A 25,861-nucleotide genomic window follows, 5' to 3' on the forward strand; every position below is an offset into this window, starting at 1 on the left:
GCTTACAGTGTTTTAAGGACCCTTTCCGCCTTTCAGGCCAGGTTGACAACCCAGGTTTAGGATGGAGTCGTTTCTGGCCGTCAGGATAGGTCTGGGATTAGCATCATGACGAGTACGACAAGATTTCAAATATCTAGCCGTGAACGGAACATAACCTAATTGCGCCAACATGTGCTGGATGGGAGTTTCAAGTGCTAGAGCATCCTAGTTCAAATAAACGGCTGTCTTTTCGTCGGCCTAGCAACGGGTATTGGACACATTCGTGCTTGTATCGAGTCTGTCCTAGTTTGGAGATGCCGAATTGAGTCTGAAACGTAATCAGAAGGAAGAAGACTTTTGTAGGTTACTAATAGAGCACATACTGTACCAGATACTCTGAAAAGAGACAAGAAAGCAAGAAGTCGCAAATTACCGCGGTACCACAACCACCTTATTCGATAAATGCATCTATGAAAAGCAACACTCCAGCGCCGAAATAATGACCTTTAGTTCGCGATCAACTGATGCGTGCTCAAATCGGTAATGTTGATAACTTCGCTCAAGAATGCTGGCAATCTCACCGCGAATCATGCCCGGCGAGCCTGTTTCATCGATAGCACACACAAAGCTACAAACCAACATGATATAGACATATAGTCCCTCTTCTCTTATGAATAGCTCTCACATTCTCTACCGGCTTCTCCTTACTCGTGTCATGCCTCGTTTTCTTCCATTAGAACGAATCATCGAGGTGCAAGCTCAATATTAGTACCGATATTGCCGATACACTCGTTAGCCTGCTTTGATGAACGAAGCCTAGTACAAGACGTGCACTACTACCGACAACGCCCATATCCCCAACATGGTTGCGTTACTACCGAAAATTCGGTTAATTCCTTAAAGCGAAAGGATTCGTAGAGACCTTTTTTGGGGGGGACAGAAGCCAAGACGTATCCTTAGTCTACTTGACTAACGACATTCAGCTACTTTAGCTTCCACGCGTAGGTCCCATGTAGACAGCTGCGGCCAAGAAAATTATTGTTATGGTTGGCACAACGGGAAATCAAGGCAGCTCAGTTGTCAATACCTCGTTGAAGCTGTCGTACTGGCATGTTCGAGCCTCGACCCGCGATCCGTTCTCGGAGACGTCCAAATCACTAACCGCGCAAGGCAAAGAGGTCATCTACGCGGACCTAGCTGAAATCGCCTCTCTGGTGAACGTCTTTGAGGGTGCCAACACCATCATTCTTGACCCTAACTGCAAAAATACCGTCGACTCGGCGGCTGCGGTACCCTTGAGCGTTTCGTCTTTTCGGCCCTGAGCCCCATTGCCAAAGGATCCCAGGGGAAGTATACACGCTCCATGCACTCAAACGCCAAGGCTGCCAATCGTTAACCACATCGAGGACGAACAGTCTGCCCTCGTCAAGAAGAGGCCCCTGATTATCCCCGACACCTATCTAGAAAACATCTTTTGCACCCCGCGCTTCGACCTGAAAAGCGACAAAGACATCCTTGCCACACCCATTAAGGTTGACTTCAGAATGCCCTTTCGCAACCCGAGGAAGCCAAGGCTTTCTTTGTTCGTGCTTTGGTCACGGAGGGAGCCCCGTGGCATGAAGTTGCTTGCTTACAACAGCCATAGCTACCTCAGCTTTGCTGAGGCCGTGGAAAGGTGGTCCAAGGCCTGTGGGAAGGACACAGTCTATGTACCCACTATCATCGAGGAACTTCATGAGAAGATAGGCCTGCCGTGGGAGTTCCTGGACGGGTTGGCCTATGCTGGCTATGATGGTGTTATCGAGCTACATCGGCTGAAGACCAAGGTCCATACCATGTCATTTGACGACTGGCTGAAGGAGAGATTGGGACAAACACCTGTCACCACGATGGAACTTGCATTTCCTGGTCGCTCAGGTCACGATTAAACTATGGTGCTGGTTATGTAATACATCGATGAATGCATAATAATCTCAACAGAAAAAAACACTCCCTAGCATAACTTGATAGTTACATTTCTGCTCTTATGGACTTACGCCGAAAGACATTACGTAAGTATAGCGGATTTGAGAAACCTGACGTACCACGAAGTACTTCACGACTTGTAGCCAAAACAGCTGACTCTCAATAGTGTCACAGTGATTAAACCATTGAACACTCGAGCAGATGACAGAATAAGCGGTGTATCCAGATGGCAAAAAAAAACTAGGTCATGTCGGTCTACTACACCAATATATCGGGCTATCCCATATTATTCGACCCTCAGTGCTCCGTTTATTGTGTTGTCAACTTGCCGTCAACTTTGGACCCCTATTTGGACCCCTATTGGGAGGTGCGATGTATATCATTCTATGGATCCTTGTTCAGAGCACGGACTGGACTGATGGTGATGTGACATCTTGAAGATTTTACGGTGACGCTGGCTCTCAAGTTTTTCGGTATATGACAACTGTTCTACATGGGAAGAGCATCATGCTGATCAGTACGGATACTTGAACAGAGCCTCGGCACTTCCAATCATACACACAAATATCTTGTGAGAAATCCGATTTCAACCTGGCATTACCAATCCTTTCATGGATTTCTCGATGGCTTTACCTTCTATCAGAACAGATCTCTGGTAGGATGAATCAGTGGGGTGGGCGTGGTAGTTTCCCAAAGTGGACTCTTCATTGAGTCCTAGTAGGAGTGATCTCATTGGACAATTGCGGCCGGCGACTCCACTCACAGGTACCCACAGGCCCCCAGCCACGCATCAATTGGAGAAGTTGAAACGCTTGCGGAGCAGGCGGTCAAGAGGGTCGCTTAGTACTTGGGGAAGCTACATCGTGCCCACAACCTCAGAATTTTTCCTCAACAGCTTGCAGTGAGGAATCTCATCTTGGCTGGTTTCTTTGCGACCTCAGAGAGGCAAGATTCTCACCATGTCGAAGCCCGTCAGTACCAACGGGAGCGAGTCGGAGTTTGAGTTCGTGGAGACCCCAAAGGCAGCCTCGCCAACTTTTGCGAAGCCTGAGGACTGCGGTGTGAGAACGACATCTGTAAGTTGCTTCGTCCGGATTCAGGGCGAGCCGTAGGCTATTGGACCAGCCATGGTTGCTGATTGCTAACTTTGTTTTCGACAGTATGCATCCATCAAGAATGCCCCTCTGCCTGCCGACTCGGCTAGCAACGATCACTTCTCCGTCCTCGGCCTCTTGGGTTTAATCTGTGGTGTGCCACTATGGATGTCCTGGAAAGTCGGAGGCGGTTTGAAGACGGCCATCTTCTTCGGCCTCTTCACCAGCATTCCCATCCTCGCTGCCTTCTGGATTGTGGTCTCGGCCATGTCGCCTCGAAAGAATGAAAAAGCCAAATACCCTGGCCGTCCCGTCGAGCACTACCTTACGTTCAAGAAGGAATCCGACCGTGCTAAATACCATGGCAAGAACAAGATCCCTCTAGAGACCTTCTACGAGATGTACTTTGACGGCGACGTCGAATTCAACGGCGACTGTCTTGAGGTCCTGGAATACCGGCACGACTGGGCCAATTTCCGCTTCACCTGGGGCCTTTGCAGCTACTTCCTATTTAGCATGATCCCAGAGGTCATCATGCACTCGCGCTCTCAAGGTCAGCTTTGCTCTCATCACATCTCCTGCGACGACCACTAACCGCCCCTGATCCAGACGAGGAACAAGTCCGTGACCATTACGACCGTGGCGATGACTTTTACAGCTGGTTCCTGGGCCCTAGAATGATCTACACTTCCGGCGTAATCAGTGATATCAACAAGGAAGAGACCTTGGAGCAGCTTCAGGACAACAAGTTGGCCATTGTTTGCGAAAAGATTGGTCTCCAGGAGGGTGAGACACTTCTGGACATTGGCTGCGGATGGGGCACCCTCGCTCGATTCGCTAGCGTGAACTTTGGCGCTCATGCCACTGGTGTCACTCTTGGACGAAACCAGACTGCCTGGGGCAACAAGGCCTTACGAAATGCTGGCATTCCCGAGGAGCAGAGCAACATCCTGTGTATGGACTACCGTGACATCCCGGTTCCCGAGGGAGGTTACAAGAAGATCACCTGTCTCGAGATGGCTGAGCACGTTGGTGTCCGCAAGTTCCAGGGCTTCCTAAAGCAGGTCTACGACATGACGGACGATGATGGTGTCTTCTTCCTGCAAATTGCTGGTTTGCGCAAGCCGTGGCAGTATGAGGATCTGATCTGGGGCTTGTTCATGAACAAGTACGTGTTCCCTGGTGCTGATGCTTCGACTCCCCTCGGGTTTTTCGTCGACAAGCTTGAGTCTGCTGGCTGGGAAATCAAGGGCATTGACACCATTGGCGTCCACTACTCTGCTACGCTGTGGCGTTGGTACAGAAACTGGCTGGCCAACCGTGAAAAGGTGGAAGCCAAGTACGGAAGTCGCTGGTTCCGCGTAAGTTGACAATGCTCTTGAGCCAGTACTTCAAGCCAGAGACTAACTGCGTATCTAGATCTGGGAATACTTCCTTGCCTCCTCCACCATTGCCTCGCGTCAAGGCAGTGCCACCTGCTACCAAATTGTGCTGGTCAAGAACATCAACTCGACTCACCGTGTTGAGGGGATCGCAAGCCAATTTGGACTGTCTGGAGCTCTGGCTGCGGCGAAGAAGAAGATGGACTTCAGTGCTTGGGCCAAAAAGAACGCTGATCAGTTCCCCACAAGCCGCACTGCTTAAGCAGGTCTCAAAAGTCGGTGTTGAGTGGTCGGGGCTGGGCTGTGCAGGCCCGTGTACCAGAGTCCAGGCAGTTGTCAAAATGCACCACTGACCTCGTGTTTATTTGGTAGCAATCCGAGACCATATTTCTCATAATATGCTTACCAGAAGATATAGGGGGCGGGATAGTGGCGTGGGGCTGATGAATGGCAAGCAGCTGCGATGCCAGGGGGCAGCGGAAAGTGTGGTTAATAATGATAGCCTTATGCTAGATAAATTAAAAAACCAACTTGCTTCTTGAAATAATGGGCTTATAGCAAGTATATGCAATCCAGAATGATTCAACGTGTCTTGATTTGATGCCCGTCATTGATACACCTCAATGGATTAGGTTAGTTACCATATCCTTAGACGGGAGGTGGACCGTGCAATCCTAGGCCAGAAGCTATTGGGTCTGGTCAATTGTCTCACGACCAGATTAGAAGTTCCAACTGGGGTGGTCGGTGCTGCGTGCGCCAGATTGATCCCAAGCCTCCTGATTCACCCAAAGTTTCGTCATCTCACAATACACCATTCCTTCTGCGTTTTTATCACCATTGAGGAGCCTTGTTGCTCCTCTCGTATTTCCGTTATTATACTTTTCACGCAGTGAATTTTCCGTCCTCCGACACCATGTATTCTAATTCAAACTCGTTCATGGGCGGCGGCAACAGCCTGCGACCCGGTGCTCAACAGTATGGCAATTCGTTCGGCATGGGGCCCGGAGGTCCAGGTCAACAGCAGCAGCAGCAGCAGCAGCAGCCGAGTCCATTTGCACCGCAGCCCACAGGCTTCGGACAAGCGCCACTGAATCAACAGTACACGGGCTTCCCAGGCGGCCAAGGCATGATGCAACAGCAACCGACCGGAATGCCTCAACAGCAGCAGGGTCTACAACCGCAATTCACCGGGTTTCCGGGCCAGCCTCCACAGCAGCAGAGCTTCCAGACTGGCGCTCCGCCCATGCCGCAGATTCCCCAGCAGTTCCAGCAGCAGTTCAATCAGCAGCAGCAACAACAGCAACCACAGCAGAACTCCTTCTCTCTGCCGACCGCGACTCAAACCCCCCCCACCATCCCGCCGCCTCCCCCAGCCAAACCGATGACGGCCCAGCCAACGGGCTTCAGTGCCATGGCAGCTTCGTTCAGAACCGGCGGTGCGCAGAGCCAACCCACGGGCCGAAGAGCTGGCAAGAAAGCGAACAAGATCCCTAACATACGCTTATCTTTCATCACTGCACAGGATCAGGCAAAGTTTGAGACCCTCTTCACGTCGGCGGTTGGCGACGGTCAGACAACTATGTCCGGAGAGAAGGCACGGGATCTCCTGCTTAGGTCTCGGCTGGACGGGGACTCCTTGTCGCACATTTGGTATGATGCCTCTTCATCTACTTGACAGGCGGCTCTCTAACTCCTAAATTACAGGACCCTCGCTGATACGACACGCGCTGGAGAGCTACACTTCCCCGAATTTGCGTTGGCTATGTATCTTTGCAATTTGAAGATGGTCGGCAAGACACTCCCGCCCAGCCTCCCAGACAACATCAAGAACGAGGTATCAAGTATGGTAGATATAATCAACTTTAGTATTGCCGAGGAAGCTGGTGGTTCCGGAGCTGGAGCTACCAATGCGCCTGATTTCATCGGTCAGAACACGGCACCTATGCCGACCATACAGCAACCACAGCCGCAGGCGTCAAACTCCCAGATTCTTCAGTCTCAGATGACGGGCTATCCAGGCCAGCCTCAGGGCATGCAACCGCAACAAACGGGGTTCCCCGGTATGAATAATCCCCAGCCTACGGGTTACAGCGGGCCAATGCCTCCCATGCCCCCTATGCCAACCGGATTTCCCGGTGGCTTGTCAGCGCCGAGCGCGGCTCCCTTGAATGCACAGCCAACTGGCATGCCCGGCCAATGGGGCCTGGTTAACACGCCTGCTAGTGGTCTTCCAAACATTGATGCTTTGCAAGCTCGGATGATGCCGCAACAAGGCCGCGAGCAACAGAGCTACACCACGGCTGGTCTGTCGGGAAATGCCGTCATTCCGTGGGCCATCACCAAAGACGAAAAGCGGCGGTACGATGACTTGTTCCGGGCATGGGATGGTCTCGGCAAGGGTTACATCGGCGGCGACCAAGCTATCGAGATCATGGGCCAGAGTGGACTCGAGAAGACAGACCTCGAGCGCGTCTGGACCCTTGCCGACCACGGTAACAAAGGACGACTCGACCTCGACGAGTTCGCCGTGGCAATGCATCTTATCTACCGAAAACTCAATGGATACCCTGTCCCGAACCAACTTCCACCTGAGTTGGTTCCTCCCTCTACCCGTAACTTCAATGAATCTTTGGGGACTATCAAGTCCATGCTGAGTCAGGAATCTGATTACCGCAAGAACTCGGGCGCTGCATTGCTTCCTCAGAAGACTGGAGTTAGTTACTTGAAGAGCCATTCACTCCGGGGTAATACTAGTGGCTTTGGTGGTGGACGTAAAGACGCGACCGTCTTCAAGAACAATGATGATGACATTGGTTATAAGTCGAGCGCCCGCCGACGAATTGGCGCAGGCTCACCTCGGCCAGAGTCTCCTGCCTCGTCCGTGACATCCAATGACGATCTTACGCTAGATCAGCTGAGAAAGAAGATCCGTGAGAAGCAAGTTCTCTTGGACGCCATGGACTTCAAAGACGAAGCTGCTGCCGAAGAGGATGGCATTCTTGATAGACGTGATCGGCGCGAGGCCGAAGAGCTCTACCGGCGCATCAGGCGCATCCAAGACGACCTCGACGCGCATCCTGACGCTGCTCTAGCCGGCGGCAACTCGGATGCGGAGAGAAGAGCTCTTAAGCGCCAACTGCAAAACCTCACCGACAAGATCCCTGAGCTGGCATCGCAGGTTCGCAAGACTGAGAAGGCGATTGCGGATGCCAGACTTGAATTGTTCCGCTTGAAAGATGCCAAAGCTCACCCTGGCAGCGCCTCAACCATTGTTGGAACTGGCCCTGGCGGGTCCATCACCGAGTCTGACCGCCTCAAGGCGAGAGCCAAGGCCATGATGCAGCAGCGAACAGCGGCCCTCACCGGCAAGAAGATTGACGTGGGTGGTGATGATTTCGACGTACCTAAGCGTCTGGAAGAAGAGAACATCAAGATCAGAACTGAGAAGGAAAACAACGAACGCATGGTTCGTGATGTTGAAGATAGTGTTCGTGACTTTGCACAAGGCATCGAGGATAATCTCAAGGATGGTGCGCAGACTTCTACCAATGAGCATGAGAAGCGCCGTTGGGAAGATGCCCTCGGTGTCGAGGATGAAGTTCGGGACTTCATCTTTGACCTGCAGCGGTCCAGTAGGTCTGCACGAATGCGAGCTCAAGATCGTAGCGGTGGCCACAAGGCAACGACTGAGCCTGTCAAGGCAGAAGCGCCACCGCGATCCGACGGTCCAGCATCGACCTCTCGTACTGCCACTCCTCCGGCTCCTGCGGCCTCCGGCGGTGGCTCTTATGCGTCGTACAAGACGCCAGAGGAGCGTGCCGCCTTCATCAAGCAGCAAGCGGAACAGCGTATGGCGGAGCGTCTCGCAGCTCTGGGAATTAAGGCGCCAACGAAGCCTGGCGAGTCTACCGCCCAACGAATGGAACGTGAGAGGGCAGAGCGGGCGGCCAAGTTACGCCAAGCCGAAGAGGAAGATGCTCGGCGTGAAGCTGAGCGACAAGCAAGGATAGCTGAAGAGCAAGGCATCCCTGCTCCTGCCCCGAAGTCTGAACACAAGAAGCCGCCACCTCCACCCTCCAGAAAGACGGTGAAGCATGACGACTCAGCCAAGAAGGCTTCAGAAGAGCGCGTTGCCAAGGAACACGAGGAACTACAGCACGAAACGCGGGAGTTAGAGTAAGCTCACCATCTTCGTTAACATTCCGTGTGCAGACGGCTAATAAGAACAGGGAAAGCGCCCGTCAACAAGAGGATGAGCTGGCTAAGGAGCGCGAGGCAGCTACCGCCCGACTGAAGGCGCTTGAAGACCAAGTCAAGCAAGGTAAACTTAAGAAGGAAGAGGAGAAGAAGAGAAAGAAAGCGGCCATGGCTGAAGCTCGGGAGAAGGAAGCCAAGCTTGCGGCCCAGCGAGCCGAGATTGAAGCGGCGCGCCAGCGTGAACTTGAACTGCAGCGACAACTCGAAGCCATGGACGATGACTCTTCATCGGACGACGACGAAGGCCCGTCACAAATTACACCACAGGCATCGACGCCGACTCACGGTGGCAGCCAACTAGGGAGTCAGGAACTGGACCGCAAGTCCACGCCCCCTCCGGCGCCTGCTCCTACCACAGTTGTGACTAGTCCTCCGTCAGATACGGAGAGCCGGAACCCCTACTTCCGCATGATGTCATCTTCAGAGTCACCAGCAGCGTCCTCAACCTCGGCACCTTCAGCCCCTGCCCCTCCGGCTCCTCCAGCGCCAGCACCAGCTGAGGTGTCTACGAATCCATTCCACCGAATGACACAAGAGCCCAAGGCGGCTGCACCAATTGTGCCTCAGCCCACGGGACCCATTTCCCGAAAGCGCCCTGATGACACGGATGACGAATGGGGTTCAGGCAACGAAGATTCGGACGATGACTCGGATGATGATCGTCCAGCTGCCGGCGCCGCCCAACTTGCTTCGCTGCTCTTTGGGTCTATGGGTCCGCCTCGGCCCCTGTCTGCCACTGGCACGAAGTCCGAGGCAACTCCACCAGCTTTTGCCTCTCCTCCGCCTCCAGCCGCTGCTAGTCCACAAATACCGTCTGCCCCATTCGCGTTTGAAGGAGAGGCGCCAGTAGATTCGCCAGCTGCACCACCTGCCCCGCCTCCGCCACCTCCGCCAATGCCCGAGTCGTCGCCGTCTGCTCCGCCCCCACCGCCTCCTATGCTTGCGAGTGCTGATAACGCTGCCCCTGCGGCTCCACCACCACCTCCACCCCCTCCTGGTATGGTGCCTCCCCCACCGCCTCCGCCTCCAGCTACGGGTGCGCTGCCAGCCGCCCCGCCCGGTGGAAGACCTTCGGGACTCCTGGGCGAGATTCAGATGGGTAGGGCATTGAAGAAGACGATCACCAAAGACAAGAGCACCGCAGCCGTTGCGGGACGGGTATTGGATTAGATAGGTCGATGCAAACGGGCTTTTGCCGAGCGGTAAGGCCAACCCTCTTACATGGCGGCCTGGGATGGGGACGGATGGACGGATGACGCGAGATTTCGGTGCCGGCGAACGGCTAGTGTTTGTATCTATGTATGTATGTAAATTGTTCGCGAGGTACCTTGACTACGGCCTTGGATCATCTTTAGCAAGTCTTCGATTCCTACGGTAGACGAGCGGCATTCAAGGTTTAGTTTGGTGAATATTACTATTTTTTCTACCCGTATCCTTCGGGGATTATCTCTCAGTTTTCTAGAGACGTGGCATCAAACTCCATTGAGATGGCCCATCTGCTGCTCAAATGCGTATTGTTGTCTATTGATGCATAACAGTAACTCGCATCAAAACTGGAGGCACTTTTGGGTTGTATTGATTAGTGCGCGACGCAATGCGGTCAGCGCCAAGACATGCAAGCTGAGACTTCTTCTCCAAGCGATTCGCATCTGTCGAATACACATGGGAATCAATATACGGTTCCGGGGACCGTGGTGGTGTTTGAGAGGAATCCTGATACGGCGGTTCTTGGGGAAGGGGAAACACTTGCGGTATGGGAGACGGGGATTGCATTGCCGGATGGGCAGAGTATCCGCCGTATTATATGGGATGAAGAAGTTTTGTGCTTGTTATATGATCTTGAATTACCATGGTACCAGTTGCGTGTGTGAAAGTAGTCAAGGCGTTGGATGAAGGAGCTGCTGTAGTACACCATTTGCCCCCAGGGGTTTCGGGTTGGGTGGTTCAAGCACGTTGTATATGGAGCGGGTAGCTGATCCGACACCAAGGAATCACTATCACTGATACCAGCCAGATTGTCAGTTCGACTTGTAGACGAAGCCCCCAACCTTTGTTTACCTTGGAATGGACACAAGCTACTCTAGTCGACCAATGCCTGCCGGGCCGTATGAGGGCTAGCGAACGTGCGCCTTGAAGTCAAGTTCGCCCTTGAGAAGAACTGCATACTTGGTTTTGCCGATGAACACTGCAGTAGTTTATAGGCCACAGGCTGTTTTCTGTATGCAGCGGTTTGAGTAATTACTGGCTTACCACAGCTCAAGATATACTGTCAACCAATCAGAGCCGTTTGTGGCCTATACCCAAAAGGGCAAGTTGCACAGGGGCTGCTCCCTCACTAGTGGCCGGCTGCTTATCTCGGAGGCTCAACCGACGGTGCCGAACCCAATCTCTTATCTCTCTCCAACTATGTTTGATTGAAGTACTGCGCTTCAGCCCGAGCGGGAGAACGCACGACGATGCTTGCGGGTATCCACAATTCGGGTTGTGATAGGTCAAATGCTATATTAGCACGGTGCGTTATAAGTCGCGGTGTTGGATTTCACGACGGCCTCTTTTCCCTGACTTCAACTCGATCTTAGCCGGGATGAGTCGCTCACTATGACGGAAGAATACGATCTCATCGTCACCAACGGTGTCTGCGTGACGGCGTCGGATGTGGCGACCCTCGATGTCGGAGTAAAAGATGAGAAGATCGTCCTCCTGGCGCCGTCAGGCTCGCTAGCCCAGGCCAAGACCAAGAAATTGATTGATGCCGAAGGAGGCTACGTTATGGTAGGCAAAGAATTATCCCGGGAGTGCCGCGGTACCAATCCTGCCTTCTAACCGTATCACGCAGCCCGGAGGCATCGATTGTCACGTCCATCTCGAAGAGCCCAGTATGTTCGGCGAGGGCTCCTCAGCAGACAGCTACGAGACAGGCACCCGCTCCGCCATCGCAGGCGGCAACACTACCATCGTCTCTTTCGCCCCGCAACAAAAGCACCTTGACTCGGTTCTAGGCGCCCTGGAAGCCACGCACCAGCTTGCCAGGGACAACTGCTACTGCGACTACGGCTTCCACCTGCTCGTCTCCAACCCGTCGCCCCTGGCACTGTCCGAGTTCGCCCAGCTGGCCAACACCGAGGGCGTCACCTCGCTTAAGATCTACATGACTTACACGGCACTCCAACTTCGCGACAACGAGATCCTGTCCGTTCTTTTGACCGCGAGGCAGAACCACATTCTGACTATGATCCACGCCGAAAATGGCGATGTGCTCGAGTGGCTGTCGGACCAGCTTGAGAAACAGAAGCTCTTTGCGCCCAAGTACCACTCTAACTCGCGTCCTCCCATTCTGGAATCCGAGGCCACCAACCGTGCCATCGCGCTTGCGGGGCTGATCAGAGACACCCCTATTCTGCTGGTCCACGTGTCGGACCCGGCCGCGGCGGAACGCATCAGCCTGGCTCGGCAGAAGGGCCAGCCCGTGTACGCCGAGACGTGTCCGCAGTATCTGTTCCTCACACGGGACGACCTCGACAAGCCGGGTTTCGAGGGGGCGAAGTGCGTGTGCTCGCCGCCGCCGCGTAACGCAGAAGACCAGGGCCAAATCTGGACAGGGTTAAAAAACGGCACCTTTTCCGTGCTTAGCTCGGATCACTGCCCGTTTCGCTTTGACGACGCCGAGAAGGGGAAGAAGACATGCGTCACGGAGGAGCACCCGGTGGGGAGGTTTAGGTATATCCCCAATGGGCTGCCGGGGATCGAGACGCGGCTGCCTCTTGCTTTCTCCGCGAAAAAGCTGTCGTTGACGAAATTCGTCGAGGTGAGTAGTACCAATGCGGCTAAGCTGTATGGGCTGTATCCGCGCAAGGGGAGTTTGATGCCGGGCGCGGACGCCGATTTGTGTATTTGGTATCCCGACGGCAAACTGAATGAGTTTGGGCTCACGAACGACATGTTGCACCACGATGTGGATTACACGCCGTATGCGGGCAGGAGGATGCGGAATTGGCCGCGGTATACCATTATTAGAGGCAAGGTGGTCTGGAATCGGGACCATGGCGGGGTAGTGGGAGAGAAGGGGTACGGGCGGTTCGTTAAGAGGGCGGCAAGTTGCTTGGATGATATGTGGAAGACCGTTGATGAGGAGGGGAGCTTTGATTTAGAGAGTTTATAAATCGGCCCGGTCAACAGAAATGTATGCCCAAAGCTGTTTGCGAGCAATTGATTGCTTAGATTTGAAGGTACAATCAACCATATTCTATCTCCAACGCCCCCACCCCCGTCTCTCCGTATCACAACTCCTGTCCATGGTACACCTCTCCCTACTTGTGTAACATGCCTGTTTGGCGCATGTCATATCACCACAGCCCATTCCCAAACTATAATCGACCGCTCGATCCTTCTATTTTCTGTACCAAACTCTCCATTCAAGCAACTTGTCGCATAGTTCCTGTCCAGGTGCTGCATGATAATATTTCGAGCCCATACTTTGGCAAATCACTTTTCTACTCACGAGTTGCCTGTCTTATGACGCAGTTACGCATCATGGACGTCCTGCTTGATCTGTGAGTTTGATATGATTATATAGTATTTCCTCATTGTACTGATGCTCGTAGATCATCACGGATGGCATTCGCGTCAGCAGCACTAATCATTTATGCTGAACCATACCTTGTATCCACCAGCTCATTTGCCGTTTCCAAACGCCATTTGATGTTGTCTTTCACATACCGTCAACTTCCTCCCCCGTCCCAGTGTATGACCCAGCAGCGGAGTGTCACAGTTTGAGATACTGAGCATAAAAGACATGCGTCCGGGTGAAGACTTGACTTTTTTCCCAATGAGCAATGGCCTGTCGAGCAACTCGCTCTATGTCACGTCGCGTCGTGGCCGATCATCCTCGAATATAGGCTAGTCACTGGGATATTTGAGCCATCTTCAAACCTTCAGCGATTGTCGACAGTTGCGATAAGTCGAGGCGTTGTATGCAACCCCAAGGCTTGTACTTCTAGTCGGGAGTGTCTTCACTTCAATCGTCGGCAGGGTCTCCGTACTCAAAGCGCACTTGACCGTCTTCGCGCATTTTGCCAATCTGCGCCTCTTGGCCGGCCTGCCCTTCTTTGCCGCAACTTGGTGTTGCTGCTGGTTGATCTTGGCCGCCAGTTTTTCAAATTTATCGATGTCTCTTTTCCACCTGACGTCCCAATCTCTCCAGCGCCGGATCGTCTGCTTCCAATTTTTGGAGTGCGTGTACTCGTCCTCGCCAAAGCCAATGGTCTGGACCGCATCGATGACGTCCTTGGGCGTCGGAAGACTTTGTAATATTCGCAGAACCTCTGCAATGTTGATCCTGTTCATGCCCCATACGTGTCGGTAAAAGTTCTCGAGAGTAAAGAGACCCCAGCGTGTGGAGATCGTGTAGAGCTCCTCCCAAGAGGTCGCGGGACCGTTTCCAGGCTGCAGCCATTCTACCTCCACCTCAATGGTCTCCCAGTCCTCGCGCCATCTCGCATTGCAAACTTTGGATATGTTCCACACGAGTCGACCTTCGAGGTCATATTTTTGTTGTTTGCCATCGTTAAGCGTTCCCCACCGGGATATACCTCTCAGCCCTTTGGCCTGGCCCCGGGTCCGTTTGGAAATCGGGCCGGGGATAGCATGGAGATCTGGAGCCTTGCGTGCCTCACCCGGGAAGTCAAGCTTGGAAGCTCGTACAGAGTCCTGAAGCATTAAGTCACTGACGAGGTTTTTCAGAGCCTCAGGTTCTGATGCGACACGCTTTTTGTAAGAGGTAAAGATGTCCTTGACTTGGTTGATTTCGTCCAGGTGGTCGGTACTCTTAAGCCAGTCCTCCGTCCCCTTTGGGATCTTGTGAATGTGCTGGCCGTCGAAGAGATCGAGATCAAGGCCTGGTAGTGCCACAACGTATTGAAAACCCGGCAGACTGAAGTAGGACCAACCAACGCCTTGAAATCGGATCACCTCACGACATAATTGAAGAATGTTGCTGAGATAGTCCCACGGCGGGTTGGGGGAGGAGGGCTGTTTCGTCCACTTCCCATTGGGCTCAAATTTGGAAGTGAGCTGGAGCTCTCGAAGCTGGGTGCACTGGGTTAGGAGAACGAACGTGTCAGACATTCTCTGCACGGTCGAGAACTGGCGAGATATGAAGAGGTCGTCGGGCATGAGCTGGTCAGGAATGAGATGTACTCCGGGACGCGGGTTGAGTATGTTGTCGATCTGTTCCAGGCATTGAAAGGATGAAACCTTGATGTGGCGGATCATATTCCGTCGGGCTGGTGTGAGTGCAGCCAGGAAACGATGCAGCCCTATCTTGTCCACGCACGTCGAGGAACGCACCAGGCCTGAGTTGGGCACTCGAAAGCAGAATTGGTTGACCCGGTAGAACACTGGCCATGTCTCCAGTTCGAGATAGATTTGGCGGCAGACTATGGCGAGTTTGGGAAACACCAGTCGATCCCCCTCCTTGGGAACTTTCACGTCCATACTCCATCCAGGGTGGTTGTAGGCTGGCTGGACCTCATTTTCTCCCCAGGTGAATTTGTTTGAGCCAGGCGCTACTTGCTCTGGCCAAATGGGTTTGCCAGCGTAGGTGGCATACTCATATATCATGAGCCGCAGCTGGTGACATGTGTAAGCCGACTTGCACGCGATTGCATCATCTGGAGCGCATTTACCTCTAGCGGAAGCCGCAGGAGCAGACTGAGAGCGGTGTTCCTGTCAGTTACCAAGGCAGTTGGGTGGTCTGGTCGCCCGCCACAGTACGACAATGTCGTGGTCACATCAGATGAAGCCGTTGCCGCCATGGCCGCCGCCGTGCACAACGACATGTGGGAAAGAGGTGATTGATTGGAAACGATGGAAGAGCCGTTCGTCGACGTGCGAGACGGACGGAGTGCTGGGTGAAGCGAGGATGATGTTTGATTGCACATGGAAAACGAAGAAAACTAGAGCTTTAGAATTTGACGTTACCAAGGGGACCTTGAAACTCTCAATTGGAACCACTAAAAGAGTAGATTCGCGGAAAACCTTCAACGTCAATCTTACGAATGGAACAAGATGAGAAGCGGTGCCGGAAACGATGACCAGTAGCCAAGTCCAAACTTTCGGCGTGGCAGTCCCAGGGCGGACTCGTGCAAGTGGGTAGCGGAGCGACTGCCTCGAAATTATGCAAATGATGGGAGAAAATCGAAACAAAGACGATGTGTTCACCCCGAGCTTCGGCCTCACGCCAATAAGGAGAGAAAAAAAAACCGGACACGCCGAGACACGCCGATCCACGCAAACACCAAACACCAAATGCCAAACGCCAAACGCCGGCCATAAAGGAAATAGCCGGCGGCGGTGCACAGAGGGGTCCAACTTGGGATGAAACACAGATGCAAATGTTCAATGACTCGCAAGTTGCTATCCCAAGTGGCAAAACGCTACGAGGTGCCCCCAGTTTGCGTTGTTTCCTGCCCAGTTTCTAGACCATTGCAGCGATCCATACGCAACAGAGACCCAAGGCTTCATGAATCGTCATCTCTGCGTTTTCCAAGGCTTGGAGACGTTTACCTACGACGCAGCCTCATGTTGCTTTGTCTAGTTCTGTCCTGTGACTTACAAACAAGATTGTCGTGATGCAGGCCAAATTAGGTGAGCGTCATCATAGCTGACCAATGAGGGCCACGGTCTTTGCTCGCTTAACAGATGGATCACCAAAAACAAGCAACACATATGATTGCCTCTTCCATTGGGAATAGGACAACAACCAGATTGGATCGACACGTAAATTGACCTACCAGGCGCGCAAGAATCTCGAAGGGATCAATTGTTCCAAACTAAAAACCATGGCCTGCACGTCATAAAAGTAGTTTCGGCACCTGAGGAACACCTACGCAGCTTCCCCCTAATCCGCCCTAATGGTGGAACGTAATGCATAGGGCGGGACTGAATGGGTCAGGGTCTTGCCTACTAGGATGCAGCCTCCACTCTCTTACTCTTTGTCATAATCGCGTCAGCTCTCGTGGGCACCTTGGCATCAAGCAGAATGTGGCCGGCTAGTACCGCGCCGCCTAGCCTGCGCCGCCTGGCCTTCGCCGAATTGTTATAGTTCGGGGCGAGGATTGTGATGCCAACTTACGTGTATGCACAAATCCAAGCAGTAAAACCATGTTTGCCCAAGTTCTTCGCTAGTGTGCTTCACATTGCATTCGGGTATCTCCATGATTGCTAAATTGCCTACCATGTTGGCCATGCGCAGTCTAATGCAACCTATTGTGTTCGTCAGATATATGCGTCGCGCCTCTTCCACAAGCGCCTCTTCCCACAGAGAAAGCCAAGTCGTCGCTGCGGTGGCTCAAGACAAGAAGCACCGTTCTCAATCAGATCGCTTGCTGTTTCCCCTTCCGCGCACTGTATCGGCACTGCTTGTTCCTGTCTTTTTTCTCTCGTTCGTTATCCTTAGCAGATATCAAGTTTGCAATCGGTTGGCTCTTGAGAGACGGCTTCAGCGTGGTATCTTGTCCTCACCCTCTCGGCCACAAGTTTGCTCCGTGTCCGTTGACTCTTTGCTACTGATACACTCACAAACATCTACTTTCTAGCAACCGTTAGTTTCCGATGACTGCTCTATCTGTCGGTTCGTCGTATCCTGCATGGTAATGTCTCCATCGGCAGATGCCCCATTCTTCTCATTCGCTCCATTAGTCGTGGGGGCACAGCCATAGATAAACTCCTCTAAAGACTTATAAGCAGCCTCCAATTCTTCGTTCACCAACACCGTATCATACAATCCGTCAGATTTGGACTGATCAACTTCTTCTTGCGCGGCCTTAAGCAGGTCTGGGAGCTTATCGTCGGGGCAAGAACCGGCTTTCTTGAGCCGCGATTCTAGCTCCTCTCGGCTGGGTGGCGAGATGAAAATGACGCGGGCTACGTAGAGATTCTCCTTTGCACTTTGGACGGCCTATTATCATTGTTAATCGGCCTGAACAGGATGTGGAGCAAGGGGGTTCGAATAAGTGATCGAAAACAGTCTGGGGTATACAGGGAAAGTCATCACCTGCCCACAGCTAAATCTCCATATCCCACTGCACAGCACTGAAGTGAACCATTATGTGCAGTGCCACATTGAGAACTAGCTGTGGGGAAGGGCGAGAGCCCAGCTCTTTCGTATACTCGGCTCATGGTTGGTAAACCCAAGTGCGATCTTGACTTACTTCACGATCCAGTTGCATCAAGGGGATCTTGCCGGATTCAATGGCAAGATCAGCCATCTTTCTGCTGGAACCATAATCGAAACCATCTCTAGTGGTGAACTCCAGAAGTTGGTCGCCATCTAGCATTACGTTGAATGCCGCCGAGTCGACAAAGTGGTAGTCCTGACCGTCGACTTCACCCGCTTTCGGCTTCCGGGTCGTATGCTGAATCAGCTTGCTGAATACCCCCGGCTGTCGTTCTAAGAGCAAGTCGACCAAAGCCGACTTTCCGACGCCGCTGGGGCCTGAGACGATGATTGGCCGTTTGTCGTCAGGGTGGCGTCCGGCTTCTCCCTCCTCTTCTTGAGGTTCGTCGTCGGCATGTTTGGGTTCTTGAAACACGGCCTCAATGTTCTGCCAATCGTCGATTCTGTCAAACGCAGCCAGTCTGTTGGAAAGTTAATCATCTCTCCATCTAGAAGATTTAGTCCATCGGGTAATACCTTATCCTGCTGGCGATTCTTAGAGCTCTCCAGGTCTTGCTGGCCTTGGCCTCAACAATTTGCGCCCGGTCCGTATCCGTCTTCGCGAAATCGAGCTCGAGGTCATCTTCAGCGATCTTGTCCTTGAAGGTTGCCAGGTCTGGAAGCCTGTATCTGGCCGGATCCTTAAACTTCTCCATGGCAATCTCTTCATCTTCGTCCTTCAGAAAATCAAGGTTCAGTGAACCCATCGGAGTTGGTCTTAGTCTCTTGCTTGTAGCCAGTCGTTTAGCTGATGCTCTGGCCGTATTGAACTCGGCGGGGGAAATGGATGGTCGCTCGAACTGGGGACAGCTTTCCATTTTCCAACGCGCCCAGCCTTTATCTCGCGAAGTAACAGCTGCTATGATCCGGTTGACATGCGGCCCATCCGGTCCGGCTAAAATGTAGTGATTGATCCTTTCTCGCATAGATTCGGCCCATTTGTCATCGTCCTCTCCCAGGAATTGATCGCTGTACATGACTGATCGATTTGGCTGCTTGATATTGCGGTGCCTGACCTTGGCGGTGTCCGTCAGGGATCGCAGGAAGTCCAGAATGATGGCGGCTTGGATGAGAATATGCCGCCTGAAGAACAGATCGCTGATCTCCAATTCGAAGAGATCTCTGCTAGTAAGATACTTCGGGTTGAAGTTGTCATCTGAGGCGTCGACCTCGAGGGCCTTTCTTTTCTTCGATGAATCCTTAGTATCGTCGGAAGATTTGGAGCTTCTCTGACTTTGGGCAACCGTTTCAAACGCTGCTAGAGTAGCATCCAGAGAATATTTGAACTTGTTCAGGGTCTGGGGCTCAAACAGCTTCGTTGGCTGACTGAAGTACTGCTGCAGTGACCAGAAAACCGGATACAGTGCATCCGTATCGAGCGACTTTTCTGATGCCGACTTGTCCTTGGAGTCAAATGAAACAGCTTTCGCGCCGACCGACTTTGAGTTCGAGTCCTTTTCTTCTTTAGGCGTACTGGTCACACCGTCCACGTCCATCTTATCAGCCGCATCTTCGGGTTTGATCGGTGTCTCCTTAAAAGCAGTGACATTCTCGGTGTGGTACTCGCCCCGAAGATTAACGGAACTCTTGTCGCCCAGCGGGAAACTCTGGAACATGAAAATGAAGACGCGTCCACAGAAACCGGTATCCTCAGCTCTGGAGAGACGCCTGAGAAGCTCGTTGCACGTTCTCAGAATGACCAGCTGCTTCTGCTTCCAATGTTTTGCGGTTATGCGCTCGCGTCGCGACTCGAGAAAATCGAAGGTTGTGCTGCAACCACTGATGGTCTGACTGTCGAGTAGTTCCTCGATGAGCCAGAATAATAGGGCTGGTTCGCATTGCTCGTTGTCGGACAAAGCTGCCAGGATATCGAAGAGGTTCCAAACCTGGACGAACTCGGGCGACTCAATGGATGTGGTGGCGATCAGACTGCTAAAAAGATCGCGCGCGACGGTTTCAATGACACCATTTTGACGGCCTTTCTGCTCCTCTGTCGTTTTCTCGTCGGCAGCCTGCGCATTGTCTGGCTGGGGAGACAATTGCGAAGTCGGGAAAATGCTGTGTACCTCAGAAAAGAGCTGCTCAAAGTCGGCTTTGGTCAGTTCTGGCTCGATTGAAGCGGGCTTGACAGTCTGAGCATGTTCAAGAGCTCCCTTGAGGGCGTCGGAGAATGCAGCGACCTGGGGAACTTGGAAGTCCATGTTGGCTCCCCGAGATGCGCAAGTCAAGGTGACACCGAGTATGCTTTCGCGAACATCTGCGCTATCATTATTCAAAATTGAGCAGTTGACACGACGGTTGAGCCGGGAAATCCTTCTTTGTTCTTGGGTCAAACCTAGTGGTGTTGAAAGCACGCAGCATGGAGGAAGGGTGGGTAAGTCACGAATGAAAGCAAGGCTCTCGACGGCTTGGGCGGCCACCAATTCGCTTTTGATTCAATTCTGCCCTCTCTTACCGCCAGCCACTTTGGGGATCCTGGCAGGCAATCAGTACAACTGGGCTACGACTTCTGAGGACTAATAGTAATGTAAAAACAGTGATTTCAGCAGTTATTTGTCATTCCTTTCATATTAACGCTTTTTAATGATTTCATGGGTCTAATATGGCTCTAATAAGTTGATAGAGGCAAATATACGTGGCAGAGTTGCAACTGTTTTCAGAATGCTAATGTCATTTGCAAGTAGTCCTCTACCCCCAGTGCAAGTAGCAGCGCCAAGTAAATCAACAGAAAGCGCGCTAATAAAAGCTGCATTGACGCAGGTAGTTTGCGACGCGCGACAAGGCTGGGGAAGGTCGACTTGATGTCTCCGTACATTTTGGCAGCCTGCGGCACATCCAAGCTAAAATCTCGAGCTTCCAAGTCATATTGAAGTGCAACGGGCAGAGCTATCCAAATAGGCGAACTGGAGCTGCGAACCTTTGGATTTCGGGTCGGGTAGCATCCTCGGCGCCTCGCCACCATTCCAACTCCCACTGCCAGAACGGCATCCAGACGACAATGCCGACAGCCAAGCGACTCAAGAAGGGCGGAAAGGGCGGCAGCGAGTCCAAGTCGTTGAAGAAAACGGAAACCGCCCGACCCACAGCTGCTGAGATTGAGGGGCAAAGCGAGTTCGCACAGCTTGCAAAGCAGCATTGGCTGAAGACGACCACCAAACGGACTGCTAAAGTTAAGGTCAAGAACGATGTTTTGAAGCGCGAGATATGGAACGCTTTGGAGAAGGAGGGCTTCCAATACAAGTCGCTGTTGGTGCTTGAAGGGCTCCAGATCTTGGAGAGCTATCTGTGGCCTGGCTACTCAGAAGATTCATCCAACCTCCACGTATTACTGGTGGCCCTCATCACCAACATCAAGGCCCGCGAACGCCTGGAGACATGGTCTATATTTGAGGACCGCCCTGCCGACTTCTCAGCCTTGTTCCGTCGCATACTGTCCATGACGCTGGACCTGACTCTATCGTTACCGATACGCACCCATCTCCTCTCCTTCATGATCTACGCCTTCCAGAGTCTGGACTGCGGAATCGTCAGGAAAGAATGCGCCCCGCTCGTCTCCATTTCTATTTGGCACAACTTATCAACCGAGTTGAAACGCGACACCAAGCTCGAGAGCACGCCACACCTACGGAAAACATGGAGAGCCGCGTCAAAGCGATACGACTCGGCAGACGAAGACACTAAGGCTCGCTTACGGTTCGACAGAGCATGGCTTTACACGCTGACGCTCGAGTTCCTTGGCATGATCTATGAGCCCCAGAGGAATTCCGAACACACCATCTACGTCGAGCGCTTTGTCGAGTTTATCACTGATTTGCAGAGCCAACTACCCACGCGGCGATATGTCAACACATTACTTCAAGACCTGCATCTGGTGACGGCAATCTCCATGTCTCCCATGTTTATTGATGAGGATAATGGTTTGCTAAGGAAACAGTGGAAGCTGTTATGCCATTATACCTACTTCAATATCAACGACCAGACGGGTGCCCAGCTCAGCCGGAACGAGGCATATGACCACCACTGTCAAGCACTGGCAAAATTACAGCGTGTGGCATTGCGTCATTTCAAAGAAAAGCTGACAGTTCTGGCCTTGTCCAACTATGGGTCAATCGACAAGAGAAATGAGCTTATGAGCCTTCTTGAACCACTGACTGAAGATGAGCTCGTACAGTTGGCTCGCCACTTGGAGTTGCGGACTGAATTTCCAGCGTTGTCCAAGGTAGTATCTATTGACCGCAACTTCTTGATGGAGATGCTTGTCAACACATTTGAACGGCGACCCACCTTTCAGGAGAATCTGCCTAGTATTGCCCCGACAGAACTAGAATTGTTCGACCAGGACCTAGTAAGGACAGACGGCTACGATGGTTCTCATCCGTTGGCCATTCCGAAGCTCAATCTCCAATACCTCTCTGTAGGTGATTTCCTTTGGAGAGCGTTGACGCTCTATCGGTCTGAAACATTCTACGGGATCAGAAAAGATATCGAGGATGCCGTGAAACGTTTACGCCCTGACACGAGGAAGTCTGGCGATACTGGCTTCGCAGGATTCTCCAGAATGGCGTTGCCCATTTCGAGACCTTCCATCTTGGAGGTTGTGCCACCACTAGTTGGCGAAGACAAACCATCGGCCGTCCGAGCTGAAATAACACTCGATTTTCGTCGCTTGGCAGACACCATTCGCCGTGACTGGGACTCACTGCGACCGGACGATGTGGTGTTTTTGGTCGCGGTCGACGCAGCTGCGCCGCCACCCCTCGCAGACGGAACAGCTCCCATATCCGAAGCACAGAAGTTGGGTGTTGTCTCAGTGCGGGCTGCTGAGATTATTCAAATTATGGACGATAAGGGTCGTTCAATCAGGGATCCAGGAGAGTACTTGAATGGAGGTGGTCGTTCTTCCACACGCAGAGTGCAACTGAGACTGGATGCGGAGACCTATAAGCGGGACACTGACCGGGTATTAAAGGGTAGCCCAGACCCCTATGAGCAAATCAACTTGGTCGTTCGAAGAAGTGGCAAGGAAAACAACTTCAAGCCGGTGTTGGAGTCGATTCGCAGCTTAACACTCTCTGAGGTGCCGCTGGCATCATGGCTACATGAGGTGTTTCTAGGTTATGGAGATCCAGCTGGCGCTACGTATAAGAATCTGCCCAACAGAGCGGGCAAAGTAGACTTCAGAGACACATTTCTGGACTGGCAACACCTGGTCGAGAGCATGCCAGGAAAGACCATCGAACCGGGTGATGATGTTTCCAGCAGCTTTGGACCGCCTTATGTGCTTGAATTAGGGGTCAAGGCAGCAGAAGAACCCAAGACGAAACTTTCTAAGAAAAGAAGGAGAGATGCAGAACCTGCACTACTTGCTGAAGTAGAGACCTATAAGGTGTCTACATACAAACCACCAAACACTGGGCCATATCCTATGGACGCGCCGAAACTGAACATGGTACGATTTACTCCGGCTCAGATCGATGCGATCGTATCTGGCACCCAGCCTGGGTTGACAGTTATTGTCGGGCCTCCCGGCACTGGGAAAACTGATGTGGCCACCCAAATTATCAACAACATCTACCATAATTTTCCTGAGCAGCGCACACTTCTCATTGCACACTCCAACCAGGCGTTGAATCAGCTGTTTGCGAAGATTGTGGCTCTGGACATCGACGAACGCCATCTACTTCGTCTTGGCCACGGCGAGGAAGAGCTGGATACGGAAGGTAACTTCAGCAAACTTGGTCGGGTGGAGTCGTTCCTCAAAAACCGTGATCGATACCTGCAGGAGGTGAACCGTTTGGCCACAAGCGTTGGTGCCCCTGGTGCTCATGGCAATTCTGCTGAGACTGCGGGATACTTCAACTCAGTCTACATTCAACCCGCATGGGCTAAGTTCAAGGAGATATCTCAGTCAGAAGATGTTTCCACGACAGATATTGTCCAAGCGTTCCCCTTTCACTATTACTTCTCTGATGCACCTCAGCCACTTTTCCCAGTTGAGGCAGACCGCGCTGCTGTTTTGGACATCGCCAATGGTTGCTATTTCCACATTTCCAAGATTTTTTCCGAACTCGACGATGTCCTGCCGTTCGAGATTCTGCGGCGGGATCGAGACAAGGCCAATTATCTGCTGACCAACGAGGCTCGGATTATTGCCATGACATCCACCCATGCCGCCATGCGCCGAAGCGAGATCGCAAAACTTGGTTTCCACTACGACAATGTAATAATGGAGGAAGCTGCGCAGATTACCGAAGTCGAAAACTTCATACCGCTAGCCATGCAGAAGCCCAAAGGCGGGCAGATGGCATTGCAGAGAGTGGTCCTGGTCGGTGATCATTACCAGAATTCCCCAGTCATCCAGAACCTCGCTTTCAGGCACTACGCGAACCTAGAGCAATCCCTCTTCTCCCGCCTAGTCCGCCTGGGGAGCCCAGTGATCCACCTCGATCAGCAAGGTCGTGCCCGTCCCTCCATCGCTACGCTCTACCAATGGCGGTATCCGAATTTGGGTAACTTGCCACACGTAGAGGCACTTAAGGAGTTCCAAACGGCCAACGCCGGCTTCAAATACGATTACCAGTTCATTGATGTGCCTGATTACAAGGGCCACGGTGAGGTGGAGCCAACTCCCCATTTTATCCAGAACCTAGGTGAAGCCGAGTACGCGGTAGCCATCTACCAGTACATGCGTTTACTGGGCTACCCAGCAGCCAAGATCAGCATACTCGCTATGTATGCAGGTCAACGCGCGCTCATCAGGGACGTCCTCAACCACCGATGCGCCAAGAACCCCATCTTCGGTTTGCCTAAGATTGTCACAACAGTCGACAAATACCAAGGCGAACAGAACGACTGTAAGTGATACTCCATTGTGACCACCCCTCGCTCGCTAAAACTTGGATCTAATACACGTGTAGACATCATCCTCTCTCTAACGCGTACATCGCGGGTTGGCTACCTCCGGGACATCCGCCGGTTGACCGTGGCGTTGTCCCGCGCTCGCCTTGGCCTGTATATTCTTGGACGCCGCTCCGTGTTTGAGGCGTGCTACGAACTCAAGCCGGCATTCGAACTACTGCTTCAGCGGCCGGACAAGTTGGCTCTAGCTACTGGTGAGCTGTGGCCTTCGGAGCGACTGCAGACAGAGGAGCAAGGCAGCACCGTGGCCGGCGAGGCCGTCATGGAAGGTGTAGAGCACTTGGGACAGTATGTCTTTGAGATGACGAATGCCAAGGTCAAGCAATTGAGAGCTGAGCGGGGTCTGCCTGAGACAGAAGTGGTAGAAGTGCTCGAACCCGTCAATGAGGACGATGCAGATGTTTACGAGGAGAATGGCGAGGAAGAGGATGGCGAGGCGGATGCGGAGGTACCCGAGGACACAAAAGTCGAGAGCTTAGAGGCTGGAGATGCATAACGCGTCGCCCTGTTTAGATACCAAAATGGCACTGGCGATAAATGTATATCAGGATTATTGTAGATTGCCAAGGGGAACAGTATACTGAGATGGGCTGGGGTTGGCTTCCAGAGCAAAGGGCTATGGCCGATACACAACCGCAAGATCAATTAAGCATTGAACCATACACTTCACGATACTTGTGCTTGCGATTTGCTTCCAATCCTTTCGTGTTCACAAGGTGAGCGTTGGTTATCCTAGGATCTCACATTACTACCCTACCTCCTAATAAAATCAGTAATTTTTCTAATACAGTCTTTCCTGCATTCTTCCTAAACCTTAGGTTTCCGGTAGAAGTAAGCAATACTAATCATTATGTGAGATGAGTATTTCTATGGCCTTTGATTAACTGAATGCTGAGGGAGCAGTGTATTATCCTGTGTATTGTGGCTTTCTTCCCTATGCGCATACCGTAACGTAGTTAGATGACTAGCTACTTGTAAATTCTCGGTAAATGATTAGAAGGATTCTATAGTGTATGTCCCAATTATAGGCAGGAAGAACAGCTGACATTATC

At 52.3% G+C, this 25,861-nt stretch overlaps 7 protein-coding genes across 7 annotated transcripts; 5 read left to right on the forward strand and 2 right to left on the reverse strand.

Moving 5' to 3' along the window:
- Window positions 1–1,022: 1,022 nt before the first annotated feature.
- Window positions 1,023–1,907, forward strand: BCR38DRAFT_471354 (uncharacterized protein; the record flags this gene model as incomplete). The annotated part of the gene is made up of 2 exons (XM_040862859.1): window positions 1,023–1,268; window positions 1,317–1,907. 2 exons carry the CDS (start codon window positions 1,023–1,025, stop codon window positions 1,905–1,907), a joined length of 837 nt encoding a protein of 278 aa, XP_040719904.1.
- An 859-nt stretch (window positions 1,908–2,766) lies between these two features.
- On the forward strand, window positions 2,767–4,988 carry BCR38DRAFT_420554 (S-adenosyl-L-methionine-dependent methyltransferase). Its single transcript, XM_040859387.1, has 4 exons — window positions 2,767–3,020; window positions 3,105–3,591; window positions 3,648–4,399; window positions 4,458–4,988. The coding sequence occupies exons 1-4, from the start codon at window positions 2,904–2,906 to the stop codon at window positions 4,680–4,682; spliced, it is 1,581 nt and encodes a 526-aa protein (XP_040719905.1). The 5' UTR covers window positions 2,767–2,903; the 3' UTR covers window positions 4,683–4,988.
- Window positions 4,989–5,152: 164 nt separating this feature from the next.
- Window positions 5,153–9,847, forward strand: BCR38DRAFT_502967 (uncharacterized protein; the record flags this gene model as incomplete). Its single annotated transcript, XM_040864868.1, has 3 exons — window positions 5,153–6,070; window positions 6,125–8,596; window positions 8,650–9,847. Exons 1-3 carry the CDS (start codon window positions 5,334–5,336, stop codon window positions 9,845–9,847), a joined length of 4,407 nt encoding a protein of 1,468 aa, XP_040719906.1. The 5' UTR covers window positions 5,153–5,333.
- Window positions 9,848–11,091: 1,244 nt separating this feature from the next.
- BCR38DRAFT_96363 (dihydropyrimidinase) lies at window positions 11,092–12,914 on the forward strand. The gene is made up of 2 exons (XM_040865807.1): window positions 11,092–11,449; window positions 11,514–12,914. The coding sequence occupies exons 1-2, from the start codon at window positions 11,276–11,278 to the stop codon at window positions 12,834–12,836; spliced, it is 1,497 nt and encodes a 498-aa protein (XP_040719907.1). The 5' UTR covers window positions 11,092–11,275; the 3' UTR covers window positions 12,837–12,914.
- Window positions 12,915–13,525: 611 nt separating this feature from the next.
- BCR38DRAFT_96370 (uncharacterized protein) lies at window positions 13,526–15,733 on the reverse strand. The gene is made up of 2 exons (XM_040865808.1): window positions 15,361–15,733; window positions 13,526–15,304 (listed from the first exon to the last, which is right to left on the reverse strand). The coding sequence occupies exons 1-2, from the start codon at window positions 15,613–15,615 to the stop codon at window positions 13,601–13,603; spliced, it is 1,959 nt and encodes a 652-aa protein (XP_040719908.1). The 5' UTR covers window positions 15,616–15,733; the 3' UTR covers window positions 13,526–13,600.
- A 1,110-nt stretch (window positions 15,734–16,843) lies between these two features.
- BCR38DRAFT_420559 (THO complex subunit 1 transcription elongation factor-domain-containing protein) lies at window positions 16,844–20,267 on the reverse strand. Its single transcript, XM_040859388.1, has 3 exons — window positions 18,369–20,267; window positions 17,887–18,313; window positions 16,844–17,633 (listed from the first exon to the last, which is right to left on the reverse strand). Exons 1-3 carry the CDS (start codon window positions 20,090–20,092, stop codon window positions 17,268–17,270), a joined length of 2,517 nt encoding a protein of 838 aa, XP_040719909.1. The 5' UTR covers window positions 20,093–20,267; the 3' UTR covers window positions 16,844–17,267.
- A 622-nt stretch (window positions 20,268–20,889) lies between these two features.
- On the forward strand, window positions 20,890–25,305 carry BCR38DRAFT_481116 (uncharacterized protein; the record flags this gene model as incomplete). Its single annotated transcript, XM_040863346.1, has 2 exons — window positions 20,890–24,745; window positions 24,809–25,305. 2 exons carry the CDS (start codon window positions 20,890–20,892, stop codon window positions 25,303–25,305), a joined length of 4,353 nt encoding a protein of 1,450 aa, XP_040719910.1.
- Window positions 25,306–25,861: the final 556 nt, after the last annotated feature.

The sequence above is a fragment of the Pseudomassariella vexata genome, assembly GCF_002105095.1.
Source record: "Pseudomassariella vexata strain CBS 129021 chromosome Unknown BCR38scaffold_2, whole genome shotgun sequence".
In the NCBI taxonomy this organism is placed as follows: domain Eukaryota; kingdom Fungi; phylum Ascomycota; class Sordariomycetes; order Amphisphaeriales; family Pseudomassariaceae; genus Pseudomassariella; species Pseudomassariella vexata.

Bases quoted from the DNA above. Each gene is read 5' to 3' on its own strand.
- BCR38DRAFT_420554 (XM_040859387.1), top strand. From the start codon at position 2,904: ATGTCGAAGCCCGTCAGTACCAACGGGAGCGAGTCGGAGTTTGAGTTC. The intron at 3,021-3,104 runs GTAAGTTGCTTC...TGTTTTCGACAG, and splicing joins GCGGTGTGAGAACGACATCT to TATGCATCCATCAAGAATGC. The intron at 4,400-4,457 runs GTAAGTTGACAA...CTGCGTATCTAG, and splicing joins ACGGAAGTCGCTGGTTCCGC to ATCTGGGAATACTTCCTTGC.
- BCR38DRAFT_96363 (XM_040865807.1), top strand. From the start codon at position 11,276: ATGACGGAAGAATACGATCTCATCGTCACCAACGGTGTCTGCGTGACG. The intron at 11,450-11,513 runs GTAGGCAAAGAA...CGTATCACGCAG, and splicing joins CCGAAGGAGGCTACGTTATG to CCCGGAGGCATCGATTGTCA.
- BCR38DRAFT_96370 (XM_040865808.1), bottom strand. From the start codon at position 15,615: ATGTGCAATCAAACATCATCCTCGCTTCACCCAGCACTCCGTCCGTCT. The intron at 15,305-15,360 runs GTAAATGCGCTC...ACATGTCACCAG, and splicing joins TCCTGCGGCTTCCGCTAGAG to CTGCGGCTCATGATATATGA.
- BCR38DRAFT_420559 (XM_040859388.1), bottom strand. From the start codon at position 20,092: ATGGACTTCCAAGTTCCCCAGGTCGCTGCATTCTCCGACGCCCTCAAG. The intron at 18,314-18,368 runs GTATTACCCGAT...ACTTTCCAACAG, and splicing joins AGAATCGCCAGCAGGATAAG to ACTGGCTGCGTTTGACAGAA. The intron at 17,634-17,886 runs GTAAGTCAAGAT...CAATGATAATAG, and splicing joins TGATGCAACTGGATCGTGAA to GCCGTCCAAAGTGCAAAGGA.